Source organism: Anolis carolinensis, chromosome 3 (assembly GCF_035594765.1).
Source record: "Anolis carolinensis isolate JA03-04 chromosome 3, rAnoCar3.1.pri, whole genome shotgun sequence".
Lineage (NCBI taxonomy): Eukaryota > Metazoa > Chordata > Lepidosauria > Squamata > Dactyloidae > Anolis > Anolis carolinensis.
In genome coordinates this window covers 281,766,047-281,784,556 of record NC_085843.1, presented here as the reverse complement: position 1 = coordinate 281,784,556, position 18,510 = coordinate 281,766,047, and the positions used below count along the sequence as shown (strand labels likewise).

The following is an 18,510-nucleotide window of genomic DNA, read 5'->3' as shown; positions in this document are numbered from 1 at the left end:
TTTCTGGGCTCTTTAATGGGAACAACATTGTAAAAAGGGGATACAGATCCCTAAATTCCTGGTTCTTGTATTTCAAGATTCTTGGTTTGATGCCTGTTTATGACTTCATGTTCTTGGAGGTTTTATCTTTCTTGTGTTCCTGTTTTCATGTTTATGGATATAACTTTTGAACAATACCCTGCGTAAGGATTTTAGTGCTTTGTGTTAACTCAACCTTGTGGATTGTTTTTGATGCCTTGGTTCAAAAGCTGGTGAACTCTTGATCATGTTGGGAATTACTTTTTCTACTTTTGCTGATTCTTTTTTGATTTGCCTTTTTCATTTTATACTTATTTATCAATAAACTTTTACTTATTGGATTATCTGAACATTGTGTGGTGCTGAGTGAAAAGATGCTCAGGGCTACAGTGCATCAAGTTCATATATAGAACTAGCTACACTGCACTCTAATCTGCTATAGAAACTAAATATTTATACAAAGAATGAGTGGTTGGCTGGTAGCAAAAGTTCTAGTTTTTGGAGTATTTTGGATTTCTGGATAAAAGAGACTCAGCCTTACGAAGAGTGAAAGAATCCAGCCAAGCCTTCATTCAACCTATTTTTAAAGGTTGCTGGTGTTGGAAACTAGAGTCATATGAACCTCAGATCCTGGATGACCAAAACCGCTTGTTATATCTGATTTTACTGTCCCCTCATTCATTATGGATGCCCTTTTAAGTCAGAATCGGTCCAGAAATTTTTGAATGAGAGGATATTTCACAGATAATGAAAAAAATTTACTAGGACCTTGAACAGTAGGAATGTTTGCTTCTTTTAATTCAGAAATTTATTTTAATTACATTATGTAATAATATCACAGTCTATTTTACAAGTTTAAGGAGCAAGGGGTATGAGGGATGACATCTGACCTGTTACATATGGACTTGAAAGAAAGAAAAATGAAACCAGAGAGAAGAAAACATGTTAAGTTAAAAACAAACAATGATATGTACCGCCCGCCAAGAATGGGGTACTAAGGGACAGAGACATACAAAGCATTTTTTTTTCTTTTAAAAAAAACTAAACATAATTTACAAATCTTGATCCTTCAGTGCCCATTGGCTGGCCCTGTTGGGGTCTCTAACAGAGTCCTCTTCCCTCCCTTGCCCCTCCCAGACTCGAGAGGATGGTGACCCATCTTATTATGAGTCAATCTCACCCAGCCAAGAGGAAGAGAGACAGAGCGATGGGCAAAGTTCACAACTTGCATTGAGCTGTTGCTGTCTAAAGGAAGAGAGAGTCTTCCACTTGACACAGTTTGGGTGGGGAGGGGATTCGGCACCAGGAACCAGGGGTCTCTGTGTGTGGAGGGAGGGAGCGGGGGAACTAAGCCAGGCCCAAACCCACCCTGGTCTTCTCTCAAACGTAGAACAGTCTTACTCTGGAAGTGCTTACGAGGAGGTCGTCGTCGAAAAACTTGGTTTCTATGATAACGTTCCCACTGCATAAGAAGGGAAAAGGAAGAAAAGAGGTCATGCAAAGACAAATGGGGAGCCGGAAATGGGTCATTTCCGCTGGCAGATATGTGGGCAAACACCCTGTGAAGACCATGACTGTCTAAGCCAGGCCTTCTCAAACTGCGGCCCTCCAGCTGTTTGGGCCGCCAACTCCCAGAATTCCTGAAAATTGAACAAATTGGCTAGGGCTTCTGGGAGCTGGAGGCCCAAATAGCTGGAGGGCCGAGTTTGAGAATGTCTGACCTAAGCATTCTCTTAGGGTGAGATCAGATCAAAGTCTCCAACAGACAGATGGGGGTCCTCTAATGCCAACAAAGCTGCAGCCTCATCACTTACAATTAGTAGAATTCTATCAAATTCTGTAGAGACCTGCAAATTACACAATTAGCTTTGGGCAGGCTTGTCCAACCTGTGGCACATGGGCTGCATGAGGCCCAGGATGCCTACAATAGCGGCCCAACAAAAAAAATCATCTAGTTACTAAAAACATTAAGATTTTTTTTGTAACTCGATTGCCCGGTTCTCGAGCACGTACTTTGCAGATGACAATGGAATGGAATGGAATAATCAAAGCATGGTACATCTACAAATATTGGAGTATTATCCATAATTCATGTTATAATTGTGAACAGTTTGGTCAGAAGAAATGAAAAACTGTTCAAATTAATAAAATAAAGAGCAAGAGGCGACTGATTCAAGTGTATATTTTGTACTAGGCACAGTATCAATGTGCACCATACACTCTTGCTATTTGTGACCCAGGATGGCTATGAATGTGGCCCAAAACAAAAACATGGCTTCAGTTTTATGCCAAGATCATTCTTCTAATGTGACCCAGGGAAGCCAAAAGGTTTGATCTAAGCAAAGAGACTTAGGGAGAGATAAGGCCAAGATTTCCAACAAGCAGATTGGGGTCCTTTAACGCCCCACAAAGCTGCAGCCCCCTCCCTTATGATTAGTAGAATTGTAACAATCTATGCAGAGACCTGCAAATGATATAACTGACTTAGGGTGTTCAACACATCATTTTGATCTCTTGAATCAGAGAACAGGCACGTTTGTGAAAGGGACAACACCAAAAGTGGAGCCCCTTCCCCACCCTGTCCTTTCCAGCCTCTAACATATTCCAGGCAGCTCTGGCTGAGGTCTACACTCCCCACGGATTTGGATGTAGCAACTCACGTTAGAACATTAGCAGGCATCATCTGTGACTCAGGAGCTGCTTCTATCAAGGACTGCCAAGTGTTTGTGGAGTTAGGAATCACAAAGCCAAACTCAAAGAACCATTCTGCAAAGAGGAAGGAGGAATGAAAGGCAGTACAAATCGTATAGGCTGCAGACATAGGGGTTTTCCCGATTGTATTTGCCCTGAGAATCATAGACCCAGGGTAGGGCTAGAAATAAATTATGCCGTAAAAGGAAAACATCCTGATCCTTAATTGCTCTGCAAACACCTATGGAAACAATGCTATGGCCAGCAAACAGTTGCCTATACGATCATTGGTTCCAGATATTTAAGTAACAGATCTGCTTGAACATTCCTGAACTGGTATTAACTTTAACAAAATGCTCAGTTTTGGTCCTAACAACCAGTGTAGCTCTCACGAGCACTCTCATTAATTCTTCTCAGAATATTGTGGCTATTTGAATAAACCTCTAGGCTTGCTAGGGGGTAACTAGTGAAACATCACCACAGATCAAATGAGGTCTCAAAGAAATTAATCACTCTTATATGTACTGTAAGAGTCCCTTGTGCAAGTAAAAATCCTACGAGGCCATGGAACCCTCTGAATGGCAATACCACTCTGTTTGTCTGTTGACTGAGTGATCCAAAGCATTTATCAGAAGCCTAGGAAGGAAACTAGGACTATCTGCTTGCAAAACAGGACTGCAGCAATTCTGGTCACTGAACAGAAGAGGACTATCATATGTCTCTGGGCAATGGGGTCGCATATCTTTCAGTGCCTCATCCCCATCTGTCCTGTGGCAGACAAAATTAGGCCATGGCCATGCAAGAGAGGATGGGCCATTTGCACATTTTGTTCTTGTGCCCACTGGCACTTATGTATACCTCTGATGCAAAATATGTGGTCTACAACTGGACGAGGTTGCTGGCTCTTTCGCCCATGAAATCTAGTTGGGAGAGACTGAAGAAAGGAAAGACAGGCACTTATTCTGGCCTACCAAGAACATTTTGAACGATTGCAGAGAACCATGGAATTCATTCCCTTTTCCACTCCATCTGACCACTTAACAGAACCTTACCTTCTAGACACTGTCCTTTGAAATACACTTTCTGTTCCAGTCGGAATTTCTCCATCTGCTCTGTTGATGAAAAGTTTAGCTCCCGAGACACAGCCTTGCATTTTAAAATTTTCTTCGGGACACGAGCTATGAGAGAGGGGAGGAAATCAGATCATTATTCCAAGCAGAAAAACCAAACTCTGCCCTTGTACAAAACAATGAGGTTGAAGAACAGGGAAAAACAGGCAAAGGCTGGATTTCTACCCAAACAAGACAACCAATTTGTTGTAGCCTGGTAAGATTCTGAGTGTTCAGTAGACGAGGCTGGGAGAGAGAAAGAGAAATTTTTTGGAATCTTCTGGAAGCAATGTTTTGGTTTTTCCTGGTAGTTCCCAAGAGAACGATGAAGGCCATTTCCATGGGAACCTACCAGAAGTGCAGTCTGAGGAAATTGGGGAAGATGAATGTTTGTTGAGGTCAGAGAAATTAGAGCTAAGACAACAGGACCGGCAATTAAGGACTTGCTTCCCCAAGCAGCTCAGATATAAGGACAGCAGGTGCAAAAGAAGTGATCTCATGGGGGGGGGGGGGGCGGATATGTGGCTTTTAAAAATGGTTCATGTTGATACAATTGTTTTGAGAGCAAGACTACTCAGGAAGAGCTGGGAAATTGATGTGATCAAGTGTCAAGCTGTTTCTGTGTTCTGGTTTTCTGAGACATAGTTTTGCCTGCCTTGGATTTATGTATCTTGTCTTTGAATGGCATAGTTTTGCCTGCCTTGGATGTATGTACCTGGTTCTTCCATATATCGCTGGAATTATCTTAGAGACTTTCTCTGAAGGGATTTGTGGGACTTTTGGCTTTCATGGACCAAATCTGGTAAACTTCGATTCCTTTTTTATATTTGCTTGTTTTTCATATATTCTGCTTTTATTATACTCTGCTTTTAATAAACGCTTACGTTGGATCACCTGGAAAGTGTGTGGTTTGTGGTGAAAAGAGGCTTCAGGGCTCTAGTGCAACACAATCTGCTTTCTTGTGGCAGGTAAGACATTCTTTCAGTTTGCAGTGAAGAAAGCATGTGTCAGCTGAAAGAAAAGCAGTTTTGGTTCACACAATCCCCAAATATCTAAATATACGTAAGTGGGACCTATGGGCCAGGAATCAATACAGATGTCTGGACTGTTTCTGCTTTGGGTTTTAAACTATGTATTCTATCTGGCAACAGATACTATGCTGTGTTTCAGGAGGATGTCAAAATGCCTTGGAAGGGAAAGAGGACAAGGGAACTTTCACTAAACTCTGGGATTTTGTTACCAGTACTTGCTGGAAAGGTGGATAATGACTTGCTATGTAACTTGCTACACTTCTCTCCACTTTCCTGACATTCTGTTGTTTTTTGGAACAAAAAAACCCTCTCCAGATTGAAAATTTTCTGTAAAAATGTTAGCTGGAAGGTAACTTTAGTGAAGTCTGTGCATGCCTGGATAAGAGGAAGCAGCTCTATTCCTGACTCTCCTGAGATAAAAATGGAAATAAAAGTCCAGGACCTGAGATAAGTACTAAATTATTAGTCAGTTAAAAGATAACTCTAAGTAAGAGGCCCCCCGCAGCTGACAAACTTTCTCTTTACAGTAGAAAAATTGTTGAAGAAAGGAAAGTATTACTGTTATGATTATAAAATTCAATAAAAACATTAAAAGGTAAAAGATAAAAAAGGAGTTGCACTTCCTCTCAACGTAATTTTTATGACCTCTAGAAAAATCCTTCTAAAGGTTTCTTCAGCTTTTTCTTCATGGAATGCATTGGAAATAGGAACAGGCCTGAAGAACCCAAGGCTTCTGAAAATCTGGAAAGCTTATATAATCAACACTTTTCATATTATGAAGATGTTGAAAAAAGAGGTGCCAATTCTTAAGATAAATCCCCCCCCCCCGATATTGGGGTGCAGTTCCCACATATGGGAGGAGGCATACAATTTCCATCAATGTTATCCATTCTGAGATGGCACAGGCAATGGAGAAAATGCTGGAAACTTAAATTTACGGGCTTAAATTCAAATGCTTGAATTCACTCAAAACTACTTAAATTGATTTTAACTGACTTAAATTCAGCTGCTGGTCCCAACTAGTGCAAACCCACTGAATCAATTATAGACTGGGTAAATCAACACTTATGCAAATCCCATGGATTCGATATATCTACTCTAGCTGGGACCAGACATTTGGATTTAAGCCAAAGTGTTTAAGCCTCATGGCCTCAAACAAACTTAAGTTGGAGTCAATCAGATCCATATTATATTTATTCCCTGTTTAATGTGTGTGCTTTTTCATGATGGAATCCTGGTGGGCATTACATTAGCCAGGACTCTTGACAACAGAAACTGAGACTGAATTATCGTCATTGCTGGAGCCATTCCACAGGGTTTTATGGTATTTTTAGCCGGGGCATAATTCGTAAGGCACCCAACTCAACGGTATTAAGAAGGTTAGCACAGTGATTTCCTGCAAAAAGCATTGTACGTTTTAAAAAAATAAAAGACTAAGGGATCTGGGAAGCTAAAGTGGATGGGGAATGGGGAGGGAGGGAAAAGCCAGATTAATGGCCTGTCACTGCATTGCCTCCATCTGGCTACACATTTCTAACATGCCCTCCAATATTTCTATGCTGGCCAAAAGGCTAATGCATGCTGCATAAAGAGAGGGGGCAATAAAGGCAAATGGATAACAAATAAGCCAATGCTTTCTTGTGCAAACTTGAGATCAGAGCATGGACAAAAGGTATTTAGCAAAACCTTCTGCCAGTGTGCAATCCTTCCTTTCACTCCTTGCTTTTCATATTTTAAAAGTAAAAAAACACATCAAGATTTTTGTTTCGAAAGCTGCAGGGTATATTTTGGGGAATTATAAAATGCCTGCTTGATAACCAATATAACGTCTCCATTTAACACCAGCAAACAATTAAATGGAAACAAAACTGAGCTGTTGACTAAACTTCAATATCAATTAAGCCAGAAAGGAGAAAATCTATGATTTTGTAAACAAAAACAAAAATATTGGAAAACTTTTGGTTATCTTTGTGTGTGTTAAAAATACACTGCCACCTGTCTGTAATTGATAGGGCACATTAGGCTCAGGAGGGCAACACTTATTTCTGGAAGGAAGGGAAAAAAATAGTTGCAATAGCCTTGGTACCTTAATCTCTGCAGTAAATACCCATCGCCCTTTGCTCTAGCCTTAATCAACAGTAACTAGGTTCTTCCTTTCCGTACCTTTGTCTAAACAGTCTTCAAAACTGTTTAAAAACTTTTTTCTACAGTCATTCTACAAGATGGTTTCATCCAATCTCCAATAAAAAGGGGTCCTTTCACTTTTCAAACATAGAGCGGAGAAACACTACTTTTATTTGGACTTTCCGGATTCTCAGGTCTGGGGGCAATTCTTTAGGGCAAAAAGTAATTTTTCTAAGCTCCGGTCCTTCGGAAGTTCACTAGCTGTTTGCTAAAGGAAAGAGTCCAATAAGAGGCAGCTGGACTTCTTTTCCAGCTTTGCATCGGACTTTGAAGGAAAGACGCTATGCTGCTGAGTTCGAGTACTTGCCAAACTGATGCTAGTTTGCAGAACAAAGGCTGGGAGCCTGGAGCCAATCTCAAAAAAGAGGACACAGCGGTTGGTGCTAGTTTAGCAAGGAAATAGTAAAGCAGAGGATGTGATAATAGAATCATAGGGTTATCCAGTCCAATTCCCTACCATGATAAAACTTGACAAAACGGTGTGAGATGCAGAGAAAATGGACTGAGAGTTTTCCTTTCTCAGCCCTCAGATTTGAAATTGGTTCCATGGTGAAGATGACAGGTAGTGGGGAAAGGGGAGCACACAGCTCATAACAAACTGTGCATAGCCTGGTACAATATACAAATATAAACACAGAATTGGCTGACTTTGAGAAGTGAAATAGACAGAGGATAAGGCTGTAAGTGCCAACTACAATCAGGATGGCTCCAAATTACTATCTGCATTCCTCTTATTTCCAGTTGCTGGGGATCAATAGCAGGAGAAGCGTTTTAGGCTGCATCTAAAGTGTAGAATTATGCAATTTACAATCATTTTGACTGTTACGGGTCAATGCTATGGAATCCTGGGAGTTGTAGTTTGGGGAAGCACCAGCACTATTTGGCAGAGAAGACTAAATACCTGGTAACACCGCAACTCCCACAATTCCAGAGCATTGAGCCAAGGCAGTTAAAGTGGTGTCAAACTGCATTAATTCTGTAGTGTAGATCAGGCACGAGCCAACTTGGGCCCTCCAGGTGTTTTGGACTTCAACTCCCACAATTCCTAACAGTCTAGGGCTGTTAGGATTTGCGAAATTAATTATATATACGAATGGAATTAATTATATATACATTTTTAAGGTTTTTATAATGTGTTTTAACAATGTTATTAACAGATCTGTTTATATTGTTTTGTTTTTATGACTGCAATTTGGGCATTACATTTTGCCAATTTTTGTAAGCCGCCCTGAGTCCCCTCGGGTGAGAAGGGCGGGGTATAAATGTTGTAAATAAAATAAATAAATAAAGTCCAAAACACCTGGAGGGCCCAAGTTGGCCCATGCCTGGTGTAGATGCATCCTTACTCTCATTTCCTGCATGTAAGCTTTCCAAGTGCATCACAACTACTATGGTGCTCTTAAAAAGCTAACTACTGTGGGAACTGGGAGGTTGGGTGCTTTGGGAGTGATCCGACACTTATCTCATGATGCCAGTGAAAAGGTCTTTCTCCAGGGGCAAAACACGCTGACTTCCCAATGGTTTTTCTGGGTGCCAAAAAAAGCAATCCACTGTGCCATAATTTGTGTCACACTGCAGCAGTAGAAAGGCACTGCTGCTCTTTTAAACTTAATGCAGTCACAGCAAAAAAGTGGATTTTCCTGGACAAGGACTCTTGCTTTCAATCAAGATGCATTGGAAAGTGTACCTTGATTTGAAGCCAAGCCATACTCTCAGAAGTGCAATTTGGCTTCGAAGTGCACTGCGCATTCCCTACATGCTTTGGATTGAAGTGGAAGCCCTTGTAAAGCAGCGTGACTGAGCCATTGGATGCTGGTCCTTGGCAGGTTTTCAGGAATTATAGCAACATGATATAAATAGGGTATCAATCACTAGCATACTGAGGGGAAATTATCGCTCCTGCACATTGCATAGCTTGAAATATACTGATTTAAAGGATTTTAAAGCATTCACTGCTACAACCAGTGAGGGTAGGTAATTGTGCTGCTGGGGGTAAGACCCGACAGCCACGGACTGTTAATGGTCAAGTCCCAATGGAAAGGCAGGGAGGGACATCCACACTCCCTTCTCTTCATTCACCCGTCATGCAATCATCTTTTCCCATTCATTCATGCGTGCATGCTTTCCTCTCATTCGCGTTCTTCCTCTTACACGCACACATACATCCTGCGTCATTCGTCATATCAAGGAGACAGAACACAACAATCTTCCAATTTTCTGAGGCCATTTACGCTGATGAAATATTTCATGTCATTCCCTTTATTCATCTCTTTTTACTGAGTGCTATTTAATTGTACATTCATTGTTTTAATGCTTTTTCCACCGGCACACTATTCTGAGCACTATCAGCTTTCATAGATTTTAGAGACTGGGAATTGAGAGCGTTTGGATAGGTTACTATCAGCAATCCCTAGGTAGGTTTAGGAAATAATCTGTCTGAAAAGAACTTCTGGAAAGTCACTGTTGACAATACTATATACCACCAAAAACGTTTCTCTGACTTGTGACAATCAAATTGATCCACAAACACTAAACACTTTCAACCAACTACATTTAATTTTTCTCCTATTAGGATTTTTCTTTACTGTTTTCACTTGTTATATATGCATTGTCATTGCTTACCTGTATTCTGTTTAAAATGAGCTGTCAGTATTCAAGACACAACTGAAGGCCTATCTCTTCTGGCAGGCCCGCCCAGTCAATTTTAAACTGTGAATTTAAAATTTACTTTCTATTTGTATTTTATTCCAATCCTTGCAGTATGCATTTTTAAAATTTATTTATTTATTCAAATAGACATACATTTATAGGTGTTTGTTGCATACAGTGCAATAGTTCCCAGCTACTACTGTTCCATAATCGTTTATATGTATTTTATGGTTGTGTGTTTTAATGTATGTATTTTATGGTATATATTTTATAATGATGTGTTTCAGCTCTGTTGTGCCCATCCTCGAGCCATGAGGAGTGATGAGTAACAAAAACATTTATTATTATTTTTGCTGTCAACATTTTTTTAAAATGTTGAAATTCAATGTAACTGACAATACTATCCTGGATGGACCAATGAATTAGCCAAGAATAAGGCTGTTTTCTGTTTCTATGTGCATCAATCTACGACACATTTTTCTAGTGTGTTTCCTGCATTCATTGAAGAAATACAGGAAGCCTAAGCACTGCATTACCTAATACTCATTATTTATTTATAGTCACCTCTCCTTTCCCTTCCTCCTCCACATTCAGATTCCTCAATTCAAATAGCAAGCTCCTTGGGGACTGACTTTTATTAACGCTTACATTGCTTTTATGAAGCTTATGATCACAGACAGCACTGTATAAACAGGAACAAGCAGCTCTGAATTGGGTCCAAATGCAACCCCCTCCCACCAAATAAACCACCTGGGACTCCAGCCACACAGCAAGGCCCAACATTACCTTCATGCTCGACTCCAGGGACGGAGAGGTCTTCTGTTCCTTGCCAGAGAATTTTCCCTGTTTCGGCATCCCGGAGGTTCATCCAATTTCTGTTTGTGAGGCAATTAAGGAAAATCCAGCACCCAAGTTTGAAAGTCCCAGCCCTCTTGCCGCACTAAGGAGCACATCATCAGGCCAAGACTGGCATTCTGTTAAGGACATGTGCACACATATATGTTTCTCTTATATGTGTCAATGTCCTTTTTCGATCAATGCAATAACTCTGCCCTGAGTTACGGAAACCCTTCTACAGCCACCCCACTTTCATAGAAAATTTTATTTACCATATTTATATGTCGCATTTCTCACCCCAGAGGAGACTCAAGGCGGCTTTTCAACAGGCAGCAATTTGATGCCATATTACAGTAAATAGTTGCAATTAAAATCAAACAATTAAAACATGAATTATTAAAAACAACAATTAAAATCAAACCAACCAAAACCATAATCCAGGGCTGTTCCATTTGTCAAGCAAATTGTTTTATAGCCACTTATTGCACTGCTCCAATTACTTGACGAAAGCTTGGTTCCAGAGCCATGTCTTAAGGGTTTTCTTGAAGGCCAGGAGAGGAGGGGCTAATCTGATCTCACTGGGGAGGAAGTTCAATAGCCAAGGGGCCACCACTTAGAAGGCCCTGTCTCTCGTCCCCACCAATAGCACAAACTTAAAACAAATGCTCAAGTAAGCAGGAATCCCTTTAATGATATGTGTGTTTTGTAATTGTGCTTTCTTGGAAAAGGGAAATGAAGTGTCTGTATGAAACAGCCTCATACCAACTAGTCCAATGTGTCTGAACTCAGAGATTGGAAAAGTTATTTTCAAACCACAATTCCCATACTTCCCCAGCTTTACACTGAAGGATTCTGGAGCTACAGTCCAAATAAGAAATTTTGCCAAGCTCTGAGTCAACTTCAACAATGGCCATCTCCTTTCTCCCTCTCAAATCCCAAATTCTGTCAACTGAAGACATCAGGAAGCAATCCTGACTTCTTTTGTAGGCAAACCATGCTTTCTTCTTCTAAAAGTCTAATGGGAAAAAATAGTGAAAGCAAAAGAGCATTGACATCACAGAGCTGGTTGCAAATGTAGCCCTCTCTTTGATCGGAGAAATTTCTCCACAAGTTGCATAACACTTTAGGAAAGAAACATACAGGATTTGGAGGGGGAAAGATGAGGAAAGTGCAAAGTGTGAGCATACAACCGTCTATGCGGAATCACTTGGAAAAGGCAGAAGAAATCTTGGAATGCTAGAGTGAGCAGGTGCTTTCTAGAAGATCCAGTTAGCAGCTTATCTAACTGGGAAGAAGGTTGGCTACTAGAACACGTTATGCCATGCAAGAATTAGACATCCTGAACCAGATCCGCAGGCACCGTTATCTTCTAATGTGTTTAATTGGTTTAGCAGTTCTCCTATCTGAGGAAAAGAAAGACTGTGGTTAAAAATAGAAAGATCCTTATCTGCAGAAGAGAAGCAGGGACATGGGACAGAAGCGAGAAGGCGGCGTTAAGTATCATTAAGTCACAGAGTCCTGAACAGCACAGCTCTCTTTGAATAAAGGGTTTGGATGAGGAGGGCAGTACAATACTGCACTTTTGAAGAAAGAAATGACATGCACAGATACAGAATGGGGGACACCTGGCTTGAAAACAGTCCATGGAAAGGGATCTAGGAGTCTTAGCAGATCACAAGTTGAACATGACCCAAGAGTGTGATGCGGCAGCTAAAAAGGCTAATGTATCTATAGCAGTCTAGTGTCAGGATTGATGGTGAAACTGATGCACCAAAACCAGAAAAGCTCCTAGATGGCTATCAAATGCCAAGTTACTTCCAATTCTTTACATGCAAATTGTTGGGAAAGTAGCAATTATACTCCTGCCTACTAAGTCAGCCATAGCTTTTTTACAATGTCTTCTGGAGTCCAACATCTTAGCTGATTTGCTTATGAGACTCTTGAACAAATTTCACAACTTCTTGGAAAAGCGGGATTCAAGATGTGTGTTTTTCCACTAAGCAAAGGTCTTATTTTTATTATTTCAGCTGGTTCTGATTTTTTGGGAAAAAGCCCACAACAGATTTGTTCATTTATTGTCAGAGAATCATAGAGTTGAAAAGGACCACAAGAACCATCCAGCCCAACCTCCTTGTCATGCAGAAACACACAGTCGAATCAATATTAATTTGACATACATCTTTTATGTACTTTTTAACTTCTAGAATAGGGATGGACCACCAGCTAGTTTGCCACTGGTGTGTTCTGGCTTCCTCAAAGTGAATATTTGGGGTGGCAAGAAGAAATTGGGGTGGGACAATAGTTCACATTGAATGCTGTGCTGGAAAAAAGGGAGAATATAAATAAAATAAAATAAATAAAAACACATATTGTCTGGAAAGATGATCTCAAATTGATGAAAAACTACTGTAAGATGTTTTTGGGAATGGAAGACCTCAACAGAGAAAGCCAGAGAAAGTTGTTGGATATGGGCACAACTGAGACAGAGCTGGAATTTCTACAGAGTCGTTACAATAATGCCGCTAGGAATGCAGTACAGATTACATCCAGTTCCAAATTTAAACAGCCTAGGTTCTGGGCTACATTAATAAATTAGGCAAGATGAAAATACTTGTGCTCCCTTTAGCCCGATTTTTCAATTTCCGTTTCAAGTAATTTACGGCAATTGCACTGGTCAGAGGAAATGACGAGGAACTGAAAATCTATCCCCAAACCTAGGCTTTTTAAAGCAGAAAGTCGCTTTACACGACACTCTGCACTTCTTTCCTGTGTTCTAAAGCCCAGCACAGTCTAAATAGATTGTGCTCAAGCAGATCAGCTGCAAAAGAGGAAGCCTGCTTGACCCATGATGGGAATTATATAGAATTCCAGATGTTGCTGTATTGTAATTCCCAGTATTTCCGACCACTTAATATGCTGGTGGAAATGCTTGGATGTGAATAACTACAACTACTGGAAGGCCACAGGATTCTTATTCAGGGCTTAACCCTTTCTCACCTCAAAATCACTTTACCCAAGTTGTAGAAAAATGTGTGTGTTGGGGATTTAACCTCTCTTCTCTACTCTGCAATTTGAACAAGGTTATGAAAGCTATTTCTTATCTAGAGCAGAGGGAGGGAAGAGGGGATGTAACTGAACAGTCTTTTCCTTGCTAGTCCTTCTAGTATTAGGAATGGGCACAGCCTTTTCAGGCTGCATTGGGTATTACAAAATCCAAAGGAAGGAATCCAATGTTTCTCCATTATACGAACCCAGGTTTTCATACCTGTGTCTATTTAGAAATTGGCTCCAATGACTTCAGTGGGAGGTACTATAGCTAAGAATTGCCACCTAAAACATATGTTTTGACTGTATGCAATGATCAGAAAACATCTAAACAAGTGAAAGCTGAGACTGGCTGGAAGTTGGAATTTGCTGACTTACTATGTTTTATGTTGCTGTTTGTATGCCTTAAAGTAATTTTAACATGACGGATCTTTCATGGGGTTTACTTGGTTAAATTTGTTGAAAGGAGGTTTGTCATGTTCCTCCTTTGAAGCTGAGACATAACTTGCCCAAGGTCACTCAGTAGGTTTCATGGCTGAGCCGGGGCTTGACCTCTAGCCTTCAAAGTGATAGTCCATTGCTAAAACCACCAAACACACTGTCTCCAACTTATTTCTTCTGTTCTTAGGATTTTGATGCCTCAGTTTTTGCAACTGAGATTTTTCCTTGAGAACATTGGAATCAAGATTGAGGTCGATGCTACTGGCAATACAACAGTGAGAAAGGAATAATCTAACAATGGTACCAAGACATTAGGAACAAACTCAAACTCTCAGTTGAAGCGCTTGAAACATCTTGAGTGTTTCTGGGACATTTACAAACTGAAAACAAAGAGGCCACCTTTGTAGGGATGTCAAGGCAACAAAAGGTTCTTTCAGAGCAGGAGATCCAAACAAACAGCATAAACGCATTAAGTTTCAACAGTGAAAACCCCTACAAATATGTCATGCCTTCACTACATGTTTCCTCTCTTCAACAGAAGATACTACAGTGACCGTAAGGGCAAGAAATCTTTCTTTTGCACTCAAAACAACCCTCAACAAAGGCTTTGGAAGCCAAAGGTGCCTAAAGGTAAAAGAAAGTTTTGAAAGCTCACTGAAGAAGAACATGGTGAAATATAAATCAGGAAGAAAAACTAACAAACCATGGAGTAAAATAAATGCTCTCAGAGAAGTTCAGATGGATGAAGAACAGAGGGATGAGAGAAGAGGAAAGGATCACATCAGAAGGACAGCTCTGGAATTTTGTGTAGGTTCACATATAATGTGTGTGATGCACACAAGCCGCAGTCAAGTATCACAACCAGCTGGTCAAAGCTGGATTGCCACTGCATTCAAAATGAAAGAGAGCTATACTGATAAACAGTAGAGTCTCACTTATCCAACCTTCACTTATCCAACGTTCTGTATTATCCAACGCAGTCTGCTTTTTAGTAGTCAATGTTTTCAATACATTGCGATGTTTTGGTGCTAAATACAGTAATTACTACATAACGTTACAGTGTATTGAACTGCTTTTTCTGTCAATTTGTTGTAAAACATGCTGTTTTGGTGCTTAATTTGTAAAATCATAATGTAATTTGATGTTTAATAGAATTTTCCTTCATCCCTCCTTATTATCCAACATTTTTGCTTATCCAACATTCTGCCAGCCCATTTATGTTGGATAAGCGAGAGTTTACTGTACATAGTAGTCAGAGATGTGAGAGATCCAGGTTCTAATTCCTACTTGAGCCATTAAACTCTAACCCTCACCTGCTTCAATGGGCTGATGTGAAGATAAATCGAGGAGGAAAGACACCACAAAAGGCCCAGAGGTGACTGGAGGAAAGGTGGGATGGAAATGTAACTAAGAAAGTAAGTAAACTGTGGATTTCTGCAAAGGAAGCCACAAAAACTCGAGCTTGAATACACTGTGCAAAAAACTGCAGCTTCTTTGTTCCAGTTTTATACCTCAAATTTCAACTTTTTGGAAAGCTCACGGTGGAGAATTGAATGGAAAAGGAAGAAAAGAGAAACAAGATGCTCCTAGTCCATTATCATCTCTACCAAATTCAAATCCTTATTAAATCACTCAAGAATTCAATTTCAAGAAGGTGAGCTGCTGAGCATAAAGAAATGCTGCTGGACTCCAGGAGAGGATCCAAATGTGTTAAGTCTGAATTACCGGCAATTGCTCATTTTCTCCCTTTCCTCAGTCAAAGGGGAAATGAAGTCCCAGCCAAGAATGCAGCTCTCATGATAACGCCATCAAGGCACTTGAGCCTGAGACATAACCCCACCATTCACTTGGCAGAAAGACTTCTGAAGTGTTGATTTATAAAAACCCATGAAAAAGTACAGATTAGGCAGAAACATGGTGCAGAATACCCAGGCAGTGCCAGACATCAGCTCCTTGGATTTCTGTCAAATGTATGGAAATTTGGGAGACCCCAAACAGCTCCCCAAATGGCTTCTACCTACTATATTTTTATGTGTCTTCAAGTCAATAATAATGTTCTTCTAAGCTAGATTTATTGAGGCTTGTCGTTGACTTCTGGAGCTACAGGTGCACTATTTCAAGTAGCTGGGCTTCTAGGCAATAAATGAATGGAGAGAGCATATTTGTAAGCTCAGAGGGATCTGTTGCTGATCTGATTAATACCCCTGAAGCAGTCCAATCAATTTATATACAGGCTGAAACACACAGGACTCTTTAAAAGAATAAATTCAGACTATCTATAAGCATATGGAGACCAAGTTACTTTTCCTAATGGGTTATAATTCATGCTTTTCTGTATTGATTCCTGCTCCAAAAGATGTCTAGACCAAACATCAGGTTAAATCCATGCAAATGCTTCCACCAGTTATCTAAACTTTAACACAACTGCTCAATAAAGGATGTGGACCTGTAGTTTAATTGTGCTCATGAGATAGCTTAATAGTGCTCATGTCTCTATCACTGAAATGCTACAGAAGCAAGATGAGGTAAGCTTCCATCAGCTCTAGCTTGCAGGTACATGAGAGAAGCCTCCCAGCTAACACATCCCCTGGGCAACGTCTCTGTAGACGGTCAATTCTTTCACACCAGAAGCGACTTGCAGTATGTTCTCAAGTCGCTTCTGACACAATCTTTAAAAAGTCTGTAAGGTGTCACAACGTTCCATATTATTTTTGCTACAAAAGACTACTTACTACCCTTGAAAATCTAGGCTCATATAAGTTCAGGAATTCATCCGCATGCTTTGTACAAAAATAGTATTTTCAAGTTGAGTCACTTGTACAAAGCATGCATGTTGATGGAGTGATGATATCACAAACGTGATATCGGAGTGGCTGGTTGTTTCTGAAAGAGAAAACACACATAGTTTCACAACATTTTAAAACAGTTTCCACAGCCAACAAGGAAACTATGCCAGACAGAAGCACCAGCTTACCAGCCAACCCTTTGATTGGAAACTGAGAGGGAACAGGAATTCATCCTCACAGACAATTTCAAGAAAAATATAACATTTTGCACAAATGAGGGACATAAAGAGCCCAATTGTCTGGAGAATTGAGAATGTTGCAGCCTTGGGCATTAGATACAATAAAACTATGACATAAGACAACCCATTTCACTTTTTAAACTTCATTCTCAGTTTTCAGTATCTGATTCTGAGAGGCATGCCCTACAAAACATTGAGAGACACATTCCAATTCTTTAGAGCCACTGTCCTGATTCTAGGTGTCTATCTGTCAGCCTTCATTCCCTCATCATCATCATCATCATCATCCACAAAGTTGTCCATATTTCCCAAAACCTTTCCTTAATTGAATCATTTACTTTATAACCCACCCATCTACTACAACATCCACACATTATCCTTGCTTCTACTCCCCTTTCTTAAATGGCAAGAAAAGCAAAAGGCTGTCTTGAGTTTCTCAGCATTTCTTCTCTGCAGTGCCAGAGGGTTTTTCCAAGCTTGCATCCAATCCATTTCAAAAACCCAACATTCCTGGCATCAAAGCGCCAAATAAGAGAGCCTGGCAGGGAAAGGAAGCCAGAAGAGTGTTTCTTTGGACAGTCAGCCATGCAGCCAAGAACAACTTAATGTTGCAGCGATGCTAGCTGGCTCTTGCTTGCCGCTCTCTGCCAGATGAACACAAAGGCTACAGTTAGACCAGAAACACATCTCCTAAGCAGCATTTGGTTTCATAGAACCATAGTTGGAAGACTTTATGACAATGAGTCTGGAGGGATCATCAGTTCTGACAAAAGAATGTTTATGTATTAGCCGATCCCCCTGCTTGTTAACAAATAAAGTATCCTATTTAAATTAAAGTTCTTCTATAGAATGTTGTGTAATTAAAGTTCAATCCCATGTAGATTCAAGTAGTTGTAGAAATTCTTGTTTTTCGTGATTGAACGGTCTGTGTATTTTTCCCATGATGTTGGAACGGTGGTGATCGAGTTGTGTATGTTGCTGGCATTGTGTGGATCAGTGTTATAGTGGATGTGACTGCAGAACAACATAATACTAATATGGAACTGTAACTGTGTCCATATTAATTGAACTGTTTTTTACTGTTTTTATTATGTTTATTATGTTCACGCTGCTGTATGATGTTTTGACTATTGACTGTTTTTTGCACACATGTTGGAAACCGCCCTGAGTCCTCTTGAGGAGATGGAGCGGTATATAAATAAAGGATTATTATTATTATTATTATTATTATTATTATTATTATTATTATTATTTACTCAGATCTAATGCTCACCTTTTTGGGCTAAATGACCTTGCCAAAATTGGGGTGCACATTAGATCTACATCATACAGTAATCTTAGTGCTGAGCCAAAGCAGAAGGGGAAGCTGCTTCAGGAGCTTCTCTTTGCGGTATGGCATCTCTAATTGATTTGCCAATGTGCTACGCAATCCTAGGATTTGTAGTTTGGTGAGGCATCCACAATCTTTGACAGAAAAGAT

At 40.2% G+C, this 18,510-nt stretch overlaps 1 protein-coding gene across 1 annotated transcript in view; it reads right to left on the bottom strand.

The window, feature by feature from the left end:
• Window positions 1-795: 795 nt before the first annotated feature.
• Window positions 796-18,510, bottom strand: part of pde6d (phosphodiesterase 6D) — a 37,288-nt gene continuing 19,573 nt past the window's right edge. Inside the window, exons 2-5 of the mRNA XM_003225485.4 lie at window positions 10,469-10,557; window positions 3,762-3,887; window positions 2,679-2,784; window positions 796-1,480 (exon numbers count right to left, since the gene is read on the bottom strand). Coding sequence (XP_003225533.1) covers window positions 1,399-1,480; window positions 2,679-2,784; window positions 3,762-3,887; window positions 10,469-10,557 — 403 coding nt within the window. The 3' untranslated portion in view covers window positions 796-1,398. The remainder of the gene's footprint in view (window positions 1,481-2,678; window positions 2,785-3,761; window positions 3,888-10,468; window positions 10,558-18,510) is intronic.